This window comes from Rhyacophila brunnea, unplaced genomic scaffold (genome assembly GCF_057557595.1).
Source record: "Rhyacophila brunnea isolate RB1 unplaced genomic scaffold, BYU_Rbru_1.0 scaffold_3, whole genome shotgun sequence".
Taxonomy (NCBI): Eukaryota; Metazoa; Arthropoda; class Insecta; order Trichoptera; family Rhyacophilidae; genus Rhyacophila; species Rhyacophila brunnea.
The window spans coordinates 41,778,412-41,798,973 of record NW_028232965.1 but is presented as its reverse complement, the minus strand read 5'-3'; the positions used below and the strand labels follow the sequence as shown (position 1 = coordinate 41,798,973).

Here is a 20,562-nt window from a genome sequence, read left to right as displayed (position 1 = left end):
ATTCTGCAGAAATATAAAAACCTTGAAATAATTTACAGTGTTATGAAATCGATTTTTCATCCCGAGAAATATCCACTCACCCACATTTTCCGGTGCGATTTAACGCTCTATTTCGGGCTTCGGCGTTTACACGTTACCACCGGTTATCATAAGTTTTCCCAATTTTCCGGCCAACAATGAATGAGCGGTCAACAATCGCTCACCAGCCAACCAACCAACAGACCAACTACTCGCACGGCGTTCGATTTTCAATCACATCGCTTCCAGGAAATCTTATATTTGAATTGGCCCAGCGGCTTCCCGGAAATAGCTACAAAAACTTTCGGAAAATGTATCCATTGGCGGGTTTTGTGGATTTTTCTTGCTATACTGTAAATATTTCTATCGTTTCGTAACGGAAAATCGACTGTTGTTAAATTGTTATAATTTTTCAAATGTTTTTAATGTTTGTATTTTATCAGTTAAACCAATGTATTTTAGTTTCAATTGTTCGCTGGATGCACACGGTACAAATGTCGCGGATAATCATTATTTGAAGTTATATTTGTTTCTTTATTATAATGTCATCTATGTTGACCACTCCCTGAAATTTGTCTCATGCCCTTCACTTATCGTTGTTAACCGTATTAATTTTCTTTAGTCATAATTTATGTATACTTGTCAAAAGTCCTGAGTCAACCAATTTTCTAATCTAATTTTGCAGGCTCTGTATCATGACCATGGCCCCTACATCCTGAAGCGGGCCCTCAGGCCAGGATCTTTGGCGGGCCCCCTACCTATCACTAAGGTTATACACATTCAGTGTAGTTGTCGGCTATCAACATACAAAACAAAAATTGCATCGCACAATCATATATTTTAAAATGGTAATAACTTCAAAGGAAAATAGCGCCTTTACTTTTTTTTACTATTAGAGCATATTTAAGATGTCTCTTTATCTCAATTATGTGGTCGACCCGCCACGCCGGGCCCCCCTGAGCCCGGGCCCTTAGGTTAGAGCCCTGTCAGCCCCCCCTTGTGAGGGCCATGACCATGACCCTGACAAGGCTCTAGCCAGGGGCCCGGGCTTAGGGATGTGGGGAGGGAGCTTGTCAGGTCGGCCAGCTATGTGTAACAGAAGACAAAATTATCTAGATAATAGGACTTGTTTTGTCCATCCAACTATTATTTTATTAGGCACATTGCAATATGTATCATCATTTTAACTGATTGTATTATATTTAATTAAAATTAGTCGCGGAGTGAGATTATAATGTTTTCTCTTAATTAAATGATAAATTATGGTGTCAGTTTATGTATTATCATTTTTATAATCACGGTATTCGGAAAACCTTTGTAGGTAAGCATTAATAAACGACAAAAAATATTGAACCATTCGTTTCCAACCCATGGGTCGTGTTATTTCCAGGGGGTCATCAGCTACTCTTAAATTATGATGAAAAGTAACATTATCATACACTACTAATTTATTCCATGAATAGTTAAAAAAGTCGTCTGCCGCGCTATTTTATTTCGTATATTATATAAACATTTTAACGTATGTAGCTGCACGACGTGTAGGTTATATGTATTCTTCAATTTAAAATTTTTTATAGTTCGTGGAATATCACTTGGAAAACGCTGCTATAGAACATCACATTACCCTTAGCGTAAATATGGAAAGATGTCAGAGCCCCCCACAGCTGTTCTCTGTATAATGTTAATTTTTGAAAAAATGTTTTTTCTCATATACCTACATTTTCATTATCCGTGTGTGTGTGTATTTTTTTTTTTACTGATTTTCATATGTTAATTGAAACAGTTTTATATCATTATTTTTTTTTCGTTATCTTCCCTTTAAAATTAAATATTCAAGTGAGCGTTCCGCCTAAGTATTGAATTCTATATTTTTTTGTCATCGCTCGTTTTGTTTCATGAATATTTAGTTAAATGTCTATTTGATTTTTTTAACAAAACTATATCATTTCTCATGTTACAATTAGATTTATTTTATTATTCAAAAGTCATTACGATTATATTTACATTTATATGAGCGTGCGTCTTTCTAGAATCATTTTAATGTATTATGTTACCATTTCCTCTCAAGATGAAAGTAGTTCTTTCATCAAAAAATAAATTATTTATGATTAGATACATACGCTTTCATAATAACTGCGTGATTGTGTAATATAACATAATATGTAAGTACAGTACTAAACATACTATAGATTGTACATATTATAGCTTATGAATGATTCATTTCTGCTTAGATTTTTCTGAAAATGGTATGATTTGTTTTCGTTTGTTTATAAAACAATACGTTTACATGAGTTTGTTGGAATAATCAAAATCATATTATCTGACCGTTGTTGATTGTTGGCTTCGCAACACACTAACTATTTTTTATGGTATAATATTACAATTAATGTCTTTTATTTTTGAATGAGGGCGGTAGTCTATATTTTTTAAGTGTTAAATTCACTGTAAATAGGCCTTATCTCCATTAGATCGACCAGTCCGATTTGCCTGATGGTTGACTTACTGAGAGAATTCATAATTATTAAATATATTATAACTAGTGGGGGTCCGTCCCCTATCAAACGGCTTCGATCCCTGATCGCCTTCAACCCACGATTTCCTACAAGAGTCCTTGCTCTCCGTTACCCCCGTTTCAGACGGGACACCAGTGTCGCGCTCGTATATAATAAGGAGGCCTTTGTATTCGAATAAAGGGGCCTTTGTATTATGTTTATGAACGCCCAGAGCTAATGAGTCAACGCATAATTTCGCGATATAAATTATAACATAAAACTGGCTGCGGTCATAAAAACACGTGTGTCGGCGGCTTGAGAATGTAGCGGCCGACGGAAAAGTGTACCAGACACGCTTTGACTCATTAGCTCGGGACGTTCATAAACATAATACAAAGGCCCTTTTATTCGAATACAAAGGCCTCCTTATTATATACGAGCTCGACACCGGTGTCCCGTCTGAAACGGGCCTTAGCCACACACGTAAATCTTTAATTTCCAATGTCAAAAGATGGATCGACGACTTCGACGTTTTTTTTTTATATTTGTAATTGGATACCGCCCACGAAGAATCCACCAAATGGAAGATTCAAAACGGTAATTTTTTTTTAAGAGTATTCAGTTATCTCAAACAGCTCAGCGATAGAATATATGTTTTTTTACATTTATATCTGGAAACCTACTTGATACATGATGATATGATACAGGTACATAATGGTATAATAAGTTTTTTTAATAACGTTGTTTGGAGTATTGGGCCGCCCCCAAATTTTAATAGAATAATACATATTGTTACCGCATTAATACGTGTGATTTCGGGCAGTAGGCAAAAATTGAAAAACATGATACAAAATCCTAACCTACACAAAAGGACCGATATAAAAATGATGTAGGTTTAAGCTTATCTTTTAAAATTCTAGAATAGATATACGTATGTGTATATTAATTTTTGGTTCATAGGCGTTGGTCGTTTTATATGATTTAACTCAATATTAGATTTTTAATAAAAAATATCAACAAAAATCAATAAAATGTCATCTTAAATGTAAAAATCTTAGAGCAATAATGAGAATAGGAAGGGGATATTTTCCAGATATATGCGCCCGTTTTCTGTACTTATTAATTTGACTAAATCACTACTCAGACAGAATATGAAAAAATAATCATAAACCTATTTTGTTTCCGGAATAACCTATATTGATATTTTGAAAACGTTACCTTCTTAGATTAATTATTTTAAATGATGCATTGTTCTTATAATCGTATGAAACTGATAATCTGAATAGTCAAGGTCAGCACACTCGAGGATTATATCATTAATAATTATATTAGTGTTCGGTAACTAAACTTTAAAACAGCATAGCTAACCATGTTTATATATTGACGTTAAATAATAAATTAGAAGTAAATAATAAACTGTTTTACTGATCGCCTATAAGCCAAATATGTACCAACTGTTATATACATTATAGTGGCTTCTTGATAGTGAATTCTTTGCTTTTGTTCCAGTTTCCAAAAACTTTATATTATGTGCCAATCATATTCCGGTTTTGTTCAGGCCTTGGTAAAATACATTAAATACAATGTATATAATCACAGAACAAATAATAAATAGAATACCAATAGGCTATATTCAATACGCCGCATGGTGAAGCAGGCTTTTGAATGTGTGAGTGTCCTACGAAAATGAAGCACGCATTATGCAGGTGCAATAGTGTGTGTAATACACCAACATTAAATGAGCGTAAATGCATAAACCGAGAGCAGTGTTCAGTATTCGACGTAAAACGTATTCTAGACATGTGTGTAAGTTTAACCCGGATTCATCCTTACTCGAGTCGGTTACCTGCTATCGCCTTACCCGTTGTGTATTTCAGTTCCCATTATTTCTGAGTTCCCTGTATATAATTTATGTGTGAATTATGTGATCACACTCTTCGCGTTGTGTAGAATTAATATTAATAATATGCATTTATAGTAAATTTACATAGCAAGTTCTTCGCATGCATGGAACAAATCAAATATAACACCGCGAAACTACCACGGTGTAACATGGGGTTATATAGATCAGTGGATAGAAGCTGTCGGAGAGTAGTAACTGAAAGCTTCGCTCTCCGAAGCTTTTAAGTTTAGATGATGCTCTACGGTTTCCCTACGAGTTTGGCGTAGACTGCAAGTCGATGCTACGTTTATTTCAAACGATTAACTATTTGCTTGCAGCGATTCCCGACCACTGCTGACTATCCGATATTAAACAAATCATTTCGTCCTATTTATTTTAACTACAAATGGAAAAGTTTAAACTGTCGGCATTTGAAGTTTTAGGAATACATTTCTCCACGTTATTATAAATTTATATCACAAATTATCGTTTTTATTTAGTTGAATTGGATTTTTTAGATAAAATTAACATTAATTAGACGTATTTTGCATACATGGCAACTTAAATAGAAAAGCGCCCGTATATGAAGGCGTGGATCACGGGATCAATCCCGCACTAGCAATTTTTTCTGTTTGTATTTCATCCAGAGCAACGACCGAGTCAGTTTTAAACGAATGGAAACCAACCTGACAAATGTCTGCTTTTTAAAAAAATATATAATATATATATTGTATAATATATTATATCGTCACCGTTCAGGCAAAAGTCACCAAACCTAAAAACATAGTTTTGAGATATCGCAATTTGAAAGTTTGAAAATGCAGGAAAAATCAGATTTTAATGTTTTTAAGGTTTTATCTACATTAAATTATTTTCTAATGTCTTCTTAATAATTTCTTTAAGGTACTTTTACTTTTTGATTCTAATTAAAACATCTGGAAGGTTTTGAAGGAGGCAAGGTAGCTCAAATTATGGTTTGGTGACTTTTGCTTGTTAATAATCTGAACAATGTTAGCCAAAAGAAGGATCAGTAAAACTCACCATCCATAGTATAGTGACTTTTGCTTGTATATTTATAACGAAGAGTAGAACATAGAACGTAGTAACATAGAGTCAATAATGTCTATTCACCTATAATGACTTTTGCTTGTTAAGATTTTATCGAAAGTCATTTAGTGAAAAACAAATAATTCGGATTTAAGCAAAATTTTACTAACTAATGTACCGAGGTGAGTTTTGCATCTTAAAGAACATAATTTTACGCTTCGGGTGACATACTCAACTCAAAACTGCCATTTTCAGGGTTGGTGACTTTTGCCTGAACGGTGACGATATAAACTACATAAGAATAGTATGTTACACTTTTTAACTTTAAATGCACCCTAATCTGTAATTATATTCATACGCAATGCATATAAGCAATCGCGTTAATAAAAAAGTATGCATAAAACATCTCCATGACAACATACTTATTTCTTATTTGACTATGGGCCGCAAATACTTAAGTAGGTACGTGATATTACGTAAAATAGACATAAAATACATAATTTTCTAATATTAATTACCAAGATACTTTGACAGAATATCCGTTTTTGATGCCGTGGGTTGCGGATTTCAATCCATAATCTTAAAAATGTATATGTTATTTGGATCCAGACCGTGGACCCAATTGGTTGAGCGAATAATTTATTAATAACGAATTATCATAAAACCCGGTGCGAACTCTCGATAGGCGCTAAATTTCACATCAGAATTAATAAAATTTATTAAATGAAAAAAAATACCCTGCGCTACTGATTATCGCCAATTTACGAAGGTGGCTTTCCTTCAATAAAATCTCCCTCATCCCCTCTATAACTATACACCCTACGACACAATATACTGCAATATGGCCACTCAAATATTCGAGTATTTGAGAAAGTGTACGAACTGATCAAATATTTGGAGATGTCTTAGCATTGTGTTGAAATGAGATTTTTCGAATTCCTGATAGAAAAAAGTTTATATTTTAACATTAGGCTACGTTTATTAATTTTAAATTCAATAATTTTCAGGTATCTTTGGCCCACCGGTAGAACATTGGCCCACATTGTTTTCTATGTATGTTGGTAAGTACTTATACCAATTATGTGGGGTATCATTTTGGTTTGGAAATGAATCACTGTAAATATTTACATACCATTCGTGTATAATTCGACGCATCATCACTATGCTTTGCATGTCAATACAGAGAAAATAGCTATGGGCCAAAGTTACCCGAACAAGAAAGATATAAGTTATCAGTATGTACGTATGTCTTATGTGTTGTATATTGGAATCGGATAATATTGGTGGTCCTATGTAACGTTTATTTTTACTACAAATAATTAATTATAAGAATTTGTTAAACAAATAATAATGCAAATTGATTTTCTTCTATCTGTATTTATTGAAATAGCCACGCGACAATTAATTAATGACATCTATACATTTATTGTAACTTGTATAAAATTATTGTCTTGGATTACTAGCTTGGTGATGTATACAAACAGGTAATAAATATTACACGATGTACTAGAGATAAAATTAATAAAAAATCATAAATCTCACAACAACAAATATTAAAAAGCTCTCCACCAACACCTACCCTGACAAATTTACCACCTATCTGTTTGTGTATGTACTGATGTATACGCGCCTTCCTATTTACTCATTATTTACCTTGGTCCAATAGACTCTTATATCATCAAAATACAATAAATTTATTGATCAACGTGATCCCCTTATTTCACCTTTATCAATATTATTCCATACTCTATTTTTATCGTTAACTTAATTAGTTCATTATATCTTCTAAAACTATTAAGTAAATTAGTTTTGTGTAGATTTAACGTAACGCAAATCACTTTTAAAGCTGTTGATAAAATTGTAATAGAAAACTATAACCATGATACAACTACGATGCTGTGAGAATTTCTTCGAAAGTATTCTCAATTCTCAGTAAGTTGAAATGCTTAACAACTTAAATAATTGAGTGTGTTGAGCATACTTGCTGGTTAATCGAATGTACTGATGCGTCAATGCTTCTCTCATCCCTCGAGTTTATCTTGGCACTACAATTTTTAAAAGGTGAGCAAATAACGATGTAGACTAAAAAAAATATAGATAATAAAAAAGTATAATCAAATTGTTCTTAGGATTCGAGGCAAATTATAGAGATAGGTTAGGTATATCGGATATGTAAAAAAAGATGAATAAAGATATTCAAATCAAAGCAGAACATATGGCCCTTCACATGAATGGTGATTTATCAACATTTTTTTTTTGCAAAGAATAGTAAGTACCTAATAAAAAAAAAAACAATCTAGGCACTTTTCCTTTTTTGATCAGTCGAAAGTTTTCATATTAATTATACAAAGACTAACTCTACGAACTAAACCAGTGTGTCAATATTATGTAGTTAGTTGCTTTAAATTTCATTAAAATTGGTATTTCATATTCATCATCAGTTGGGGTCAATCAACTGCTAGATGAAGACCTGCCCTAGCTCCCTCCATTCTTCTCTAGTTCTTCGCTCCTATTTACATCCAACGAACTTTCTGAGTTCGTCTATCCAACGGGTTTTATGGCATCCTTGTGAGCGTTTTATAATATAGATATTCAATATTATATTATATACCAAAGAATTTGAATTGTACGAAAATTAAAGTCCTAGAAATACGTCATTTCTGTTATGACATTTTACATGGTTATGTTGGTTAAATACACAATTAATATTAACATCGCTCAGTTGCCATTACGATTTTTTAACTCACGCAATGGCTGCCATTTTTTATGTTTATTTCGATTATTTATTCGAGTGCAGCTTTAATCGGTTTTGCACAATTTTCCAGGATTTTTCAACTAAATAATAATGCCTAAATGTATTATTTATTGTTGGCTATTTATCTACTCGTCGTGGTGGACTTACTTTTTATACACACTGCAAATTGGCAAATAAATAACAGTAGTGTGAAGTTCTCTGCAAATACGAAGTCACTTGTGGCCAACTTAATCAGTGTACCAGAGATATTATTGTTGCTTCAATTTCATATATTTAGGCGGCATCTCTACAGAAGAAGGTTTTTTAAAATACATCTTTCATAGATACATTATATTATTATCATTTAGAATTTTAATAAAAATAAACGTCATTTTTCCATAATCAAGTTTAATTTAAAATTTTGAGAAAATTTATTCGAATAGTATTGCTTATTTGCCCTTATTATTAGAATATTATACATACGTGATATCTTAATGGCCATAAAATGTTATACTCGCTGATAACTGGATACGTATTATATTTATATATTACAGTTTTCCAAAAGATTTCTCTCGGGTTTTAAGGAGAAGATAATAGCTACATATTTAAGGACTTCAAAATTAATCGTTTTTTAATATTCCCAAAATTTAAATAATCGCATTTTATTTCAGTCTCTCATATTTTTAAATAGTAGGTTGTGTATTGATATCATTCGACTGTATCGATATTATATTTGAGTAGTGTCAGATCGTCCACCTCCAACGCTAAGGGTCGCGGTTCGAATCCATCGGCTGGCGAATGTATAACATTAACACCTTGTTAAAATATCTATTTCGATAACCTGAACTCTATAGAGGTCCATATTATGCTCCCCGTCAGAGTGAAATTGGTAATATCTCTTAAGGGCGGACGTGCTCAGTGTGGGTCAAAATTGAGTTTTTTTCTATTTTCAAAGCATGATCCTGGACATACCTTAAACGTTGTAGATAATCTATTTATATAATTTTGAAGCCTTATTATCCTTTATATTTATTTTAAACATTTGATGACTGCATAAAGTATTTTTATTACATAAAATAGTATTCTTTTAAACCTCTCGCTCTAATATTTTAGAATATAGTCATATTTCAGTACATAAATGTGCAGTGGTGTTAAGATTTTTTACATTTATTAATTTTTAAACGCACTTATAAAACCATCAGTATTATTTATATCGACATTATTATAGTGAAATATTTACGATAAAAATTATATTGATAATCTCTGTAATCCCAAATTTGACAAGAAATTTTATTATTCAAAAAATGGGCAAGATTAACACATTTGAAGATAATTCTAAAGATACTAATTATAAGCTATGTCTTTGACCATTTAAGTGTGATAAACATCCTACGAATAATGATTGCTTTATAATAATTATTGATCTAAGAATAAGGTAGTGTTTTTTTTAAATACGCCATTTCTTTTGGCATTCCTACCTACGCTGAGCATGTCCCCCCTTAATAATATATTTCATACCTTCCGATTCTGCTCCACTATATACACGTTGACCACGTCCTTAATGTCGTACAATAATCTTTTTGCAATCTTTTTAAATTTATTGTCTTTTCTCCGACATATGTTTTTTTCATCTCTTTCCTGGCAGCAATTTAGCTAAGGATCAAGTCATTAATGGTTTTATCCATCAAATTTATGCCATGACAGATTATGAAATTTAATTCCATGCCTATTTATCATTTTCACCGCGGATAAACTAACAGTACTAGTATATTTCGAGATGTCTGTTTTTTGAGTCTTTTTAATAAATCATCTTTCTTTGACTGCTTTTTAATCCAACACTTATCAACTGGAGAAGACATTTCGAAAGCGCTAAGGGAAACCAACGTCCGGCCATCCGGGGAAATTAATATTGCGCTTAAGGGAATTTGAACTTGCTCGCGATTGTCTCCTTATAAGCCATCTATAATTCTAGTTATAAAGAAAATATACAGTAATATATAACTTCCTGTCCACTACATTATTATCAAATAAACAGTGATTATTTTTTTTTATATAACCCGTTATTTGTTTAATATTCTCAACGTAAAAAGCTTAATACTTTTCCAATGATAATATATTCTTCTTTCAAATTCATCAGATGTCCTAACAACTTTATTAATCAAAATATCAAATATCTATGTATGCTTAGGGCTTAGATCTTATAAATGAAAACGGTAACCATATGGCATATACGATTAATTTACATCTCCATATTGTATTGTTACATATTTTAATATGTCGGCCACATTGTGTCATGTTTGTATGGACAGATAATAATATATTATGTTGAACAATTACTTATATTTTTGTAAACTCGTGTTTATGTAACATAAAGTATATATTGTTTTACCTTTTAACTATGTACATCAGCGATTTCCGAACTGGGAGGCGCGGAGTGTTGCAAAGGGAGGCGCGAAAAGTTTGACACAATTAATGAAGCCACAGGTTTGCAGTTTGCAAATGCATATTAATTTATAAAACGGCCGCTAGTCATAAACTACATAAAACAGTCCTATAAAAGCTTGTTTGCAAACCTGTCTGAAAATATGGAGACTAATTTTATAATACCTCACTTCTATACTATTATGAAGCGCGCTGGCTATCTCGTGAAAAAATTAAATAAAAGGGTCAAATCATAATGTTGAAACGATAATTTTGTTGTTAAACTTGTTTATTTGGTTGAAATTTTAAAAAAATGAGTGAATAAATCAATGCAAGGACAACTAATGCATTCACTGATTTAAAAAGACTAAGTGAAGGCATTCATAAAAATTGGAGCTTTGGAATCAGGGCTATTAAATATTTTAAGTATGTGGTTGTGCGTTGCAATTTGATGTGATACGTATATGATGATTGATATACTTAAATGATAACCCCCGTGTACATTTTAGGAAACACTTTATTAGAGCACCACACTGACCCTAACCTCAGCGATAGAAAGGTGGACCCGCTTCAGGATGTGGTGCCCATGATAGAATCCATTTGTCAAAGAACGATGATGAATTTTGATTGACTAGTGTTGAAATTGATTGTGATAATAAACAAGGACATTCATCGCATGAAAAAAAAAATTTAAAATGAATATAAAGTAGTAAAACCTTGTTTATTTTTATATATTTTTTTCATTTTTGAATTAGTACGTACATTGTTGACAATTTAAAAAAAATATTTAATGAAATAAAGGGGGGGGAGGCGCCAAGATTAGATTTTTTTAAAGGGAGGCGTAGTAACATAAAGTTTGCAAACCACTGATGTACATAGTTATATATTTAAAAATAAAAATTACATTGATCAGAATAGTGTATGCTGAATGGGGTATTTTGGTGTGTGGTTATTTTACCAGCTTATAGCAATTTATTTAATTTATGACTGAAACATTTCAAGTTGTATAAAATTAACCCCCCGACCCTCCCCGCTGTCGTAAATAAACAATTCAATGCGATATCCAATGTTTTAGTCCAGTACTTACACACATTTTCACAGGAATATTTTGCGTTTACACGAACGAAACTTTTGAGTATTTTAAGTTATTATATTTCATAATCCTCATTCTAACTATATTTACGGCTACTTTATATGAAGCTTTTAAAGCTGATTATTATTATTAAAACTATTATAACGGAATTCCAGCTCGTAGACATAAATTCAATTAATATTCAATACTTATTTAAATAAATTCTTTTTATTATAAAAATAAATGTTAATTGAAAGTTTGTATGGAATATTTTTTAAGACTTTTATTTTCGTGTTGAAATTAATTATTACAAATCTCGGATAAGTCATAATATAATATAAAAAAATCAAAATCTACTATGTTTAATTATATGATATAAATTATTCATTCTTCTTCGTCTGTACGTGTGCACTACTAGATAATATGGTCCTCCCAATCAGTGACGTCCCTAGGCAAAATGCCGCCCCTAGGCAGCGCCAAAAAGCCGCCCCCTTTTTAGTATTTTTATCACCCTTTCATGACTCTAGTATCTAAGAAATGTGTTGTATTGATACATTACTAACAAAATATACACCAATAAAGCATACAAAATTAAATTTAGATATAAAAAGCGTATAAATATAATCAAGCTAGACACTTACCCGATTCATCAAAGTCTAATGTCGTATTTGGTTGATATTTCTGACACATTTGGTTTGTACCATTTAGCAATACACAGATTTGCTATTTCCACACCATTTTACAAAGCTATTATTGTAGGTAGGTACAACATGTAAACAAAATATTTTTAGCTATTTCTATAAGTATACCAAATCTCGATTTACCGCTCTTCGAGTAACTGCCGCCCACAAGCGACGCTCAATCTGCCCACCCCCACGGGACGTCACTGTTCCCAATATTGTGTCTCCCGTTTCGCACTCAGTCCAGTGGTTCTAGCGATACCATCAGATTATAAATGTGGCCGGCCCAATTTTTCTGTGAGTTTCGTTCGTCGACAGCAGTAGTGCACAACCATCGATAACCACAGACTAAATGAAATATCCGAAAAAAAATCTTGTATTTTCGGTGAAAGACGCTAAAATGTTTTATCCATTCAATTGAACTTTGGGTTTATTTATTTGTAACCTTATATGTCATTAAGTACGTGCAACGTATGACTCCGACCATCCAACCATGGTGGTTTTGTCTTTACTAATACATACATTGCATTTCACTGCATTCCTCTCTTCTGAAAGTTCTGATTTCTCACTTCTTCTTTTCTTTTGACAATGTCCGATCCTAATAGGATCATATGGGCCTCCACAGAGTGGAGATTTGTATTAGGTAAGTAACAGATTTTTATTTTTGATTTTAGCCACGTCTTGTTCAACATATTAGATCCATAATCTGAGTCCAAGCACAAATTTTAAAACAATATGTATATTTTCCAGACCCAGGAATCGAACCTGGGACCAACGACATTATATTTCTCACTTTTAGGAGAAATCGAAATATTTATCTTGTATATTACCTAAAAGAAATCATAATATGTAGGTACCTAACAAGACAATATTACTTCTTTTTTTTAATTTTATTTTTTTAATTGTCAATTCATGGTGGAACTGCATTGTATTGTTGTTTTAATTTAATAAAATGCAATTTTTTTGTAGTTCTTATTCCACTTTTAATCACTAGATTAGGACCGGTTTCGTCCGCCACAGAGGGAAATTTTCAACTGAATACATTTTTTTTAAAACAATATTTATCAAACAAAATGCAAAGCGACAGAAATGATATAACAATAGGTACATAAATTATCCGCAACTATGTTTCTCTGTGCGACCTATTAGTTCTACTGATAAAAGGGTTTTGCTTCACTATTCTCCAGATATTTTATTTCTGGTTTTACCCCTCAATGATTTTTTAACACCGACTTATCGATTAGTCGACTTTCATTACTGAAATTATTTATGTGTCTGTTCATCTGTTATTCGAATCCCAGGCATGCGCGGGAATATATATTTTTCAAGCCTTGAAATAGGTACATTTAAAATTCGTTGGGCAAAATTATTCTAAAAATCGTATGTTATTGAAAAGTTAACATTGCACCAGAGTGCAATGAGTCAATGACCCTGAAAAGTAAATAAACTATTCGTACTCTGTCTTTCGCCGAGATCCAATGTCAAGATGCGATGTATCGGACACTTCCGTTACGCAGGTGAGGAAAAAAACAGTTTCCTTCACAATAAAATCACTTGCCTTTTCGCGCGCCTTATCGTGCTCGGGCGCGCTAGTGTGCATCGCGTATAAATAACGAAATGTGTGCGCGCTATCGTGCCGGCGTGTAGGTGCGCACGCGCCCATGCCCGCCGTCTGTGCGCTGCGGCTAGTGTTGCCAACCGTACTATAATTATAGTATTTTGTACTATAATTTTGGTCCGCGTACTATGTACGATATAAAACAGGTATAGGACGCCCAAAATATTATAATTTTGAATATCTGAAAAAAAATACTAAAATTTAGATACTTCCGTTTGATAAATTGGTGCAAAGTACTATAATTTCGCAAAGATAAGAAGATTCTGGGATCTTGGAAAAAAAATCCTTGAAAAACGTAAAGAAATCTCTTGACTTTGGTTTAAAAGTAATGAAAATTTTTTTTTTCTGAGAAACAAAAAACCTATACATTTTCAACACATAACAACGCGTACTATATTGTTCCCCAAATACTATAATTTTGTAGGCTCTGTACTATAATCCCACTTTGAAAATATGGCAACACTGGCTGCTGCCATCTACTTGCCCGCTCTATCGCCGAGCCGACAGAAGTTCTCAAAACCGCTTTGCCCGATTTGCCTCAGTACGTCCGCGGTTGTCGTCGCGAATGGACTGCTCATCAAACAATTCTCAAGCACAGCTGAGATAATAAACACGCGAAATAATAATATAAACTAAAAAAAAGTATCCGCGTAAGTTATTACCTGATGATCGGGCGTGATCTGTGAGTTTTTCATAGGGTTTTAAGGAAGTTTTGTGGGTTTTTCACGAATTCAGGAGCACTCTCGCAACTATTTGCCTGTGTGTGTCTCCCGGCTGATTCTGTATGCTAGTCCGGTGCATGTGTAGATGCGTGTGTGTATACCGTATATGCATGCGTGTGTATGTCCGGTCTCTACAAATTGTGTTATCGTCTGTTTATCTGGCCGCGTCTGCTGTCGAACCCTGCGTCCGCCGCACTCCCGACGTCTTCTTCGCCGCGGAGCAGAACTGTCCCTAATCGTGCACGTCTGAAAGTATCAATGAGAAACGCCCGCTTTTGACCTACGACATTGCATCTCGGGCTAACGGAATCGTGGAAGATTTAACTTATCGCGATGTATTTGCATAGTGTTGTCGGTGTCCGATTTGCATAGCGCTGTACAATGGGCGAGCGTTTGCATACAAATTTTATTCAAAACAGAACACTTGTAATCATTGTTATTAGATAAACAAAAAATTCGAGTTTTTATGTTCAAAAAATTCCATTATTTACTGTAATTATAATGAATTCAGCACTCAACAAAAATGACATTTGATAATATTTGTTATGATTTTTTTTTAATTCTCGCTAAAACACTAAACTTATCTTTAAGAAAGATATATCATAATAGACATGTATAAAAATATATAATGTATAAAATAGTATCAAAAATTTTAATTGTACCTATAACATAAAATCTTAATCAGTTTATATTTTCCTGAAAACGCTGAGTATATTTTTGTACTGGATTAGCAACAAAGTCCGACAATAAGTAAATACTCTCATGAATTAATGACATTTTGACTCTTCGTTTAATTTCTTCATCTCCTGAACCAAAAAAAGAGCTTCACATATAGCCATGTTTAACAAATATTTATTAAATATTCAAATGAAAAACGAAATGAGTAGTGATATCTATTTACTACGAATGTTTCATATTAGGTATATTATATACTTTACTAGTGAAGATGCTAGGCGGCGCCAAAACGCTTTAGATTAAACCGCAGAATCACCTCTTAACCTACATAATACATTTTGACACCAATTGAACTGTTTTTGTTGCAATTATTAACATTATCGGCGAGTGATAACACACATAATTGTTTTGAAACCTCATCTGTAAACAACAATAATCGGTTCAGATGCACTAAAGAAGGTTTTAGGCGTACATTTTAATCAGTTCTCCAAAATGCACAAAAATATTAACTAAAAACCTACTTTAATCGTGCCATATAGCTCTACTGAAACTATGTCTTATTTTTGTAAAAAAAAAACACTAATTATATTATATAGAACTTGGCGAAATCAATAGGTTTTATATAAAGTCGCCGTTTAAATTTGTTGAACTTGATTAAATCCCTAAGAATAAATTATTTCAAAAAGCTAACAAGAGCTTTTATACGACCTAACTATTCGTTAGAAACAACTTTTAGCGAGTAAATACATATATAACAGTGTGTATCTTATTATTTTCCATTGAACAATTACCCCTATCTCAGAAAAAAATAAATACGAGTGCCTAGTCCTATTTATAAATCCTTATATATTTCTAAAGTACGGGTCGAATATTTGAGTTTGCTATGTAAACAATCAGTTAGGGATTTCTTATTTGGAAACAAACTCCCAAAACTCTACCAACTTTGTAGAAATATTCCATAATACATAATCCGTCTAATATTAAATTAAGTAGATATCCAAAAAAAATGTCAATATTATTTCATGGGTATATTATAATAGTTGTAGGGTTTCCCTTAATATGAATTGTTGATTATACAGGATTTAAATATATATATATATATATATATATTAATTTATAATATTCGTGAAATAAACTTGAAAATTTTTTGACTAACACCAGTGAATGAAAATGATTATAATTGATGCCATTTTCAGTGGAACGACAACATTGTGAGTGTTAAGAATGATAATTCAAATAATACAACAGTTCGAAGTGTGTGGGGCAATTTTCTTGCCGCTGAGACAAGGGCGGGCATCAAAGTGAAGGGGGTTGGTTTTTCCATACGGGCCAAAGCTGCCAGTGATTTGCAGTGCTGTGTGAAAGGCATGGCCGTCACCCTGTACGGTGGTAGTTTTCCTCTCGTCGATCGTGAGGGGTGAGGGGATTAAAGTGGGGATGGACCAGAGGTGACGGAAGCCAGGGGCCAGTGATGTTCGCCCCGTGCGGACGAACCGAGTGCGACTCTTCTGCCGGGAGGAAGAAGGCACTTACCCCGACGCCTTGGCAATACTTGATGAGTTGCCCACTTATAAGACAATGCTTCGGTACCGTACACATTCCTATTTTATCATTTATCTGTATTTTTTCTTTATCTACCGGGTCATTCCATGATAATTTATTTGACTCAAAATTATACTGATCTAAAATGCCGTGTCCACACTGGCAACAAGTTGCTGTCAACCTCATTAAATTTCACGATAATTATCAAAATTTCTTTGACCAAAAATTATTTTAATCGAATTGTCAGCAACTTTTGCCAATGTGGACACGGCTTAATGTTACATTTTACTTCATGTAGAAAAATACTAACCACGTATTATTTTTATGAACCATATACTTAGTTAAACACTTGTATCATTGCTAGGTACTATCAATTATTTTGATAAAATACACCAGATGTTATATTAAATTGTATGTAAAATGATATTCACATGGAATAAACAACGAGTAATAAATACCGTCACGATGGCCGAGTGGCTCGCGCGTTGCCTTATAAAGTCGTGGGTCCCAGGTTCGAATCTTGGGTCTGACAAATACACTTTTAAGATTTGTGTTTGGAGTCAGAGTGTGGACTTAATAGGTTGAGTAAGTGGCTAACATCTATTTCCAGTAGAAACAAACATCCATTCCGTAGAGGCCCATACGATCCTATTAATATCGGACATGGTCAAAAGAAGAAAGAATAAATAAGTTGGTGGAACTTACTGTTTATTAATATGTATCATGAAACCAATAACATCAGTGGTATAGAGCTAAATAAAATACATAGTGCCACGACACTGCGGGTATTTAAAATCTTAATCGCTCCAACCCGAAAACACTTTCTACAATATTTAAAGTTAGGATATCTACCGATAATTTTAAATTTCGCCGATCACAGTAAAATAGATAATACACTTTCTCATAATCTCATCGGAATTTAACTGACTAATCGCTTATCTTGAGCTGTACGTTTAGTTTACTGGGTATGAATATAAAATTGACGGGTATCCCCAAGTTGAAAGTAACCACCGCATAATTATATTCACGTGATTTAAAATTATTTTGTGTAACCTAATATTGACCAGAACTATTTGAAGTGATGGAAGCATAATTAAAAGGTTTCGGGCGCGCTCCGGCACCACTACACTACTGAGTAATATAGTTTATATACTTTCAATTGTTAAATCAAATAGACATAATATGTAGTAAGTTAGCTAGACGAATATTGAAATATATTCAAGGCCAAATTAAAATTACTCCCAAAGGTGTTGAAAGCACCTTCTTTTATGGAGAAGGAGACTAAATGTATGAAATTATTCCAAAAAAAAATCGGTGTGTGTACTTATGTACGCGCGTTAGAAGTTATACTTATTTGGCGTTGTCACGTTGTGGATACGTACCTATGCGTAATTTGAGAGTAGGTAAATTCTCACCGATAGAAGAGGAGGCAAGAGCGATTCTCTTTCACACAAACCCCCACCCTGCGGCCGTTACTGATACCTACTTGTACTTTGGCGGACAGGAGGGTTGCACCTTTATCGATCTCGTTCACTTTTACCCTGACTTCTCAACTGGATGGATCTTTCAACTTAACCTACTTTTTGTACATGGCCGGACGGATGCCGGCCACATAAAAATCAGTTTTTCTTTCACTTTATTGAACTTTTATTAACGTTAATTTCTAAAATTCAGTGTCTACAATTTGAAGGGATGCAGAGCAGATGAGTACCCTAATATTTTTATTTATAATGTTTTTTTTGTAGATTAGCATGTCTTCGCATAAAAAAGATCACCGAGTCTCCTTAATTTCAATTGTTATACTTGTCAAAATAAATTTAATGTTTTTTTTGCCTATAATAAACAACTATTGTTATCTCTAAATCTAGTGTTTTCTTTATTTACATGGTATTTAATTATGTACACACTTAGATAGCACTTGGCGCCCTTTTTATCAATTCAATTTTATCACACACTTATAAGTCTCTTTTATACATAGTTTTCTCAGTCTATTTAAATTCCTTTTTTTACATATTTTATAGATGCTAGTTCTCTGCTAATCACATACAATTGTCAGCGCGATCTCATGGCCCTGAATAATTCAATTATCCGATTTTACTATTCACGCTTAAATCTAATCATGCTCTACCTTTAACTTGCAATTTCTACAATTTATATTTTTATTCACACATTCTCTCCTCTATTTTATTCACATATTTATTCACCATTTTCACGAATATTACAGCGTAACAAAATAAAATAATCGCACACCGCGTTAGTCAAAATTCACATCAACCAAAAATATTTTTTAAAACAGTTAGAAAATAGTTTTCACATAAACTAAATATGTAATACCAAACAAAAGTAACGTACCTATCACACTTAAAAATATTAAGCTTAGTTTTGACAGCTAATTACACATAAAAAGGAGTAGGTATAATTCACAACGCGAAAGAATATTTTTCACCAAGCAAAGTAATCCATATTCCTTATTCTATGGTCACTATGGTCGGCTATGATCACATCATTGCGCGAGACGTCATGTTTTAAATCTGTCAAATAATATAGTATGATATAAGATAAAATTAACGTTTTAATAGCCCCATATCAATAAAAACTAGAATAAAGGAGGGCCGCTTATTGGAGTGTCGCTGGTTTGTTTCTAGACACTTTAACTTATATCACTAAATATTTTTTTTAATTATTTCTCGTTGTTTTTATTTTATTTTGGCCAACAATAATACATTCGTTTCCTAGGCAACGGAACAATTCTTCGTACATATAATAATAAATTCGCTGCCTAGGTAACGGAACAATTCTAAACTATATAATAGTATACTGTATAATCGTCACGATTGCATTATCATACTGTGGCGTAAAGGCAGTGCGTGCAACAAGCGATGTTTTTCGTGTGAAAAAATAAATTATGTGTTACATGTCACACGCCAAAAATACACTCTTCTGATCTGATTTTCCAAACGCGCCTAAAGAAGTATAACATCAAAAATGGCCGCCATTGCTTGAAGGAAAAGTAATTTCAATTGAGTGATTTACCCACTTAACCATGCTTCATGCGCTTCCAAATTATTTCAACTGTCAGAACTAAAACGTTTTATAAGACTGCTTCTATCTATAGTACAAATTCTTTGATTGCTCTTCTTATTTTATGTCTATAAATAATATATTATTACAGTCACCAAATAATGAATTCTAGCACTGCACAATGTAATATTATCTACCTACTAACTATGTACAATGTATTATTTTTTTAATCCAGTATCCTGAGTTAGATAATATGTGCATTGTATTGATTTATCATGGAATGACCCTATTGTTTACTATAATTTATTATCAATTATTTCTTACAGATTATACTATGTGCTTTGTTATCTAATCAATTAATAATCCATTACATACGTTAATAGTTTAATAACATTAATACATAAGCATATTGTATAGCGGTATCACCTAATTATCTTTTGAGTATACTTAATGTATGAAAAAATCGTCCATCCATCCATTATGTTGATAGGTAAGCTAAGCTAATTAGCACAAAGGACGTGTCTAATGTGATAATTCTTTTTGAGACGCAAATTATTTTACTGTCAAAAGACCAAAATATTCTGTCAAAACTTTAAATTCAACATGTTAACTGTATTACTCCTACATTTAAACTATCT

At 32.8% G+C, this 20,562-nt stretch overlaps 1 protein-coding gene across 3 annotated transcripts in view; it reads left to right on the top strand.

Moving 5' to 3' along the window:
• Pde11 (Phosphodiesterase 11) overlaps positions 1-20,562 on the top strand; it is a 455,350-nt gene that overhangs the window by 127,857 nt on the left and 306,931 nt on the right. Inside the window, exon 1 of one of the 3 annotated variants that reach the window (XM_085953412.1) lies at positions 16,699-16,947. The exons of the other annotated variants lie outside the window; for them this stretch is intronic. Coding sequence (XP_085809538.1) covers positions 16,833-16,947 — 115 coding nt within the window. The 5' untranslated portion in view covers positions 16,699-16,832. Of the gene's footprint in view, positions 1-16,698; positions 16,948-20,562 lie in introns of those variants that run through there. 3 annotated transcript variants of the gene reach the window in all.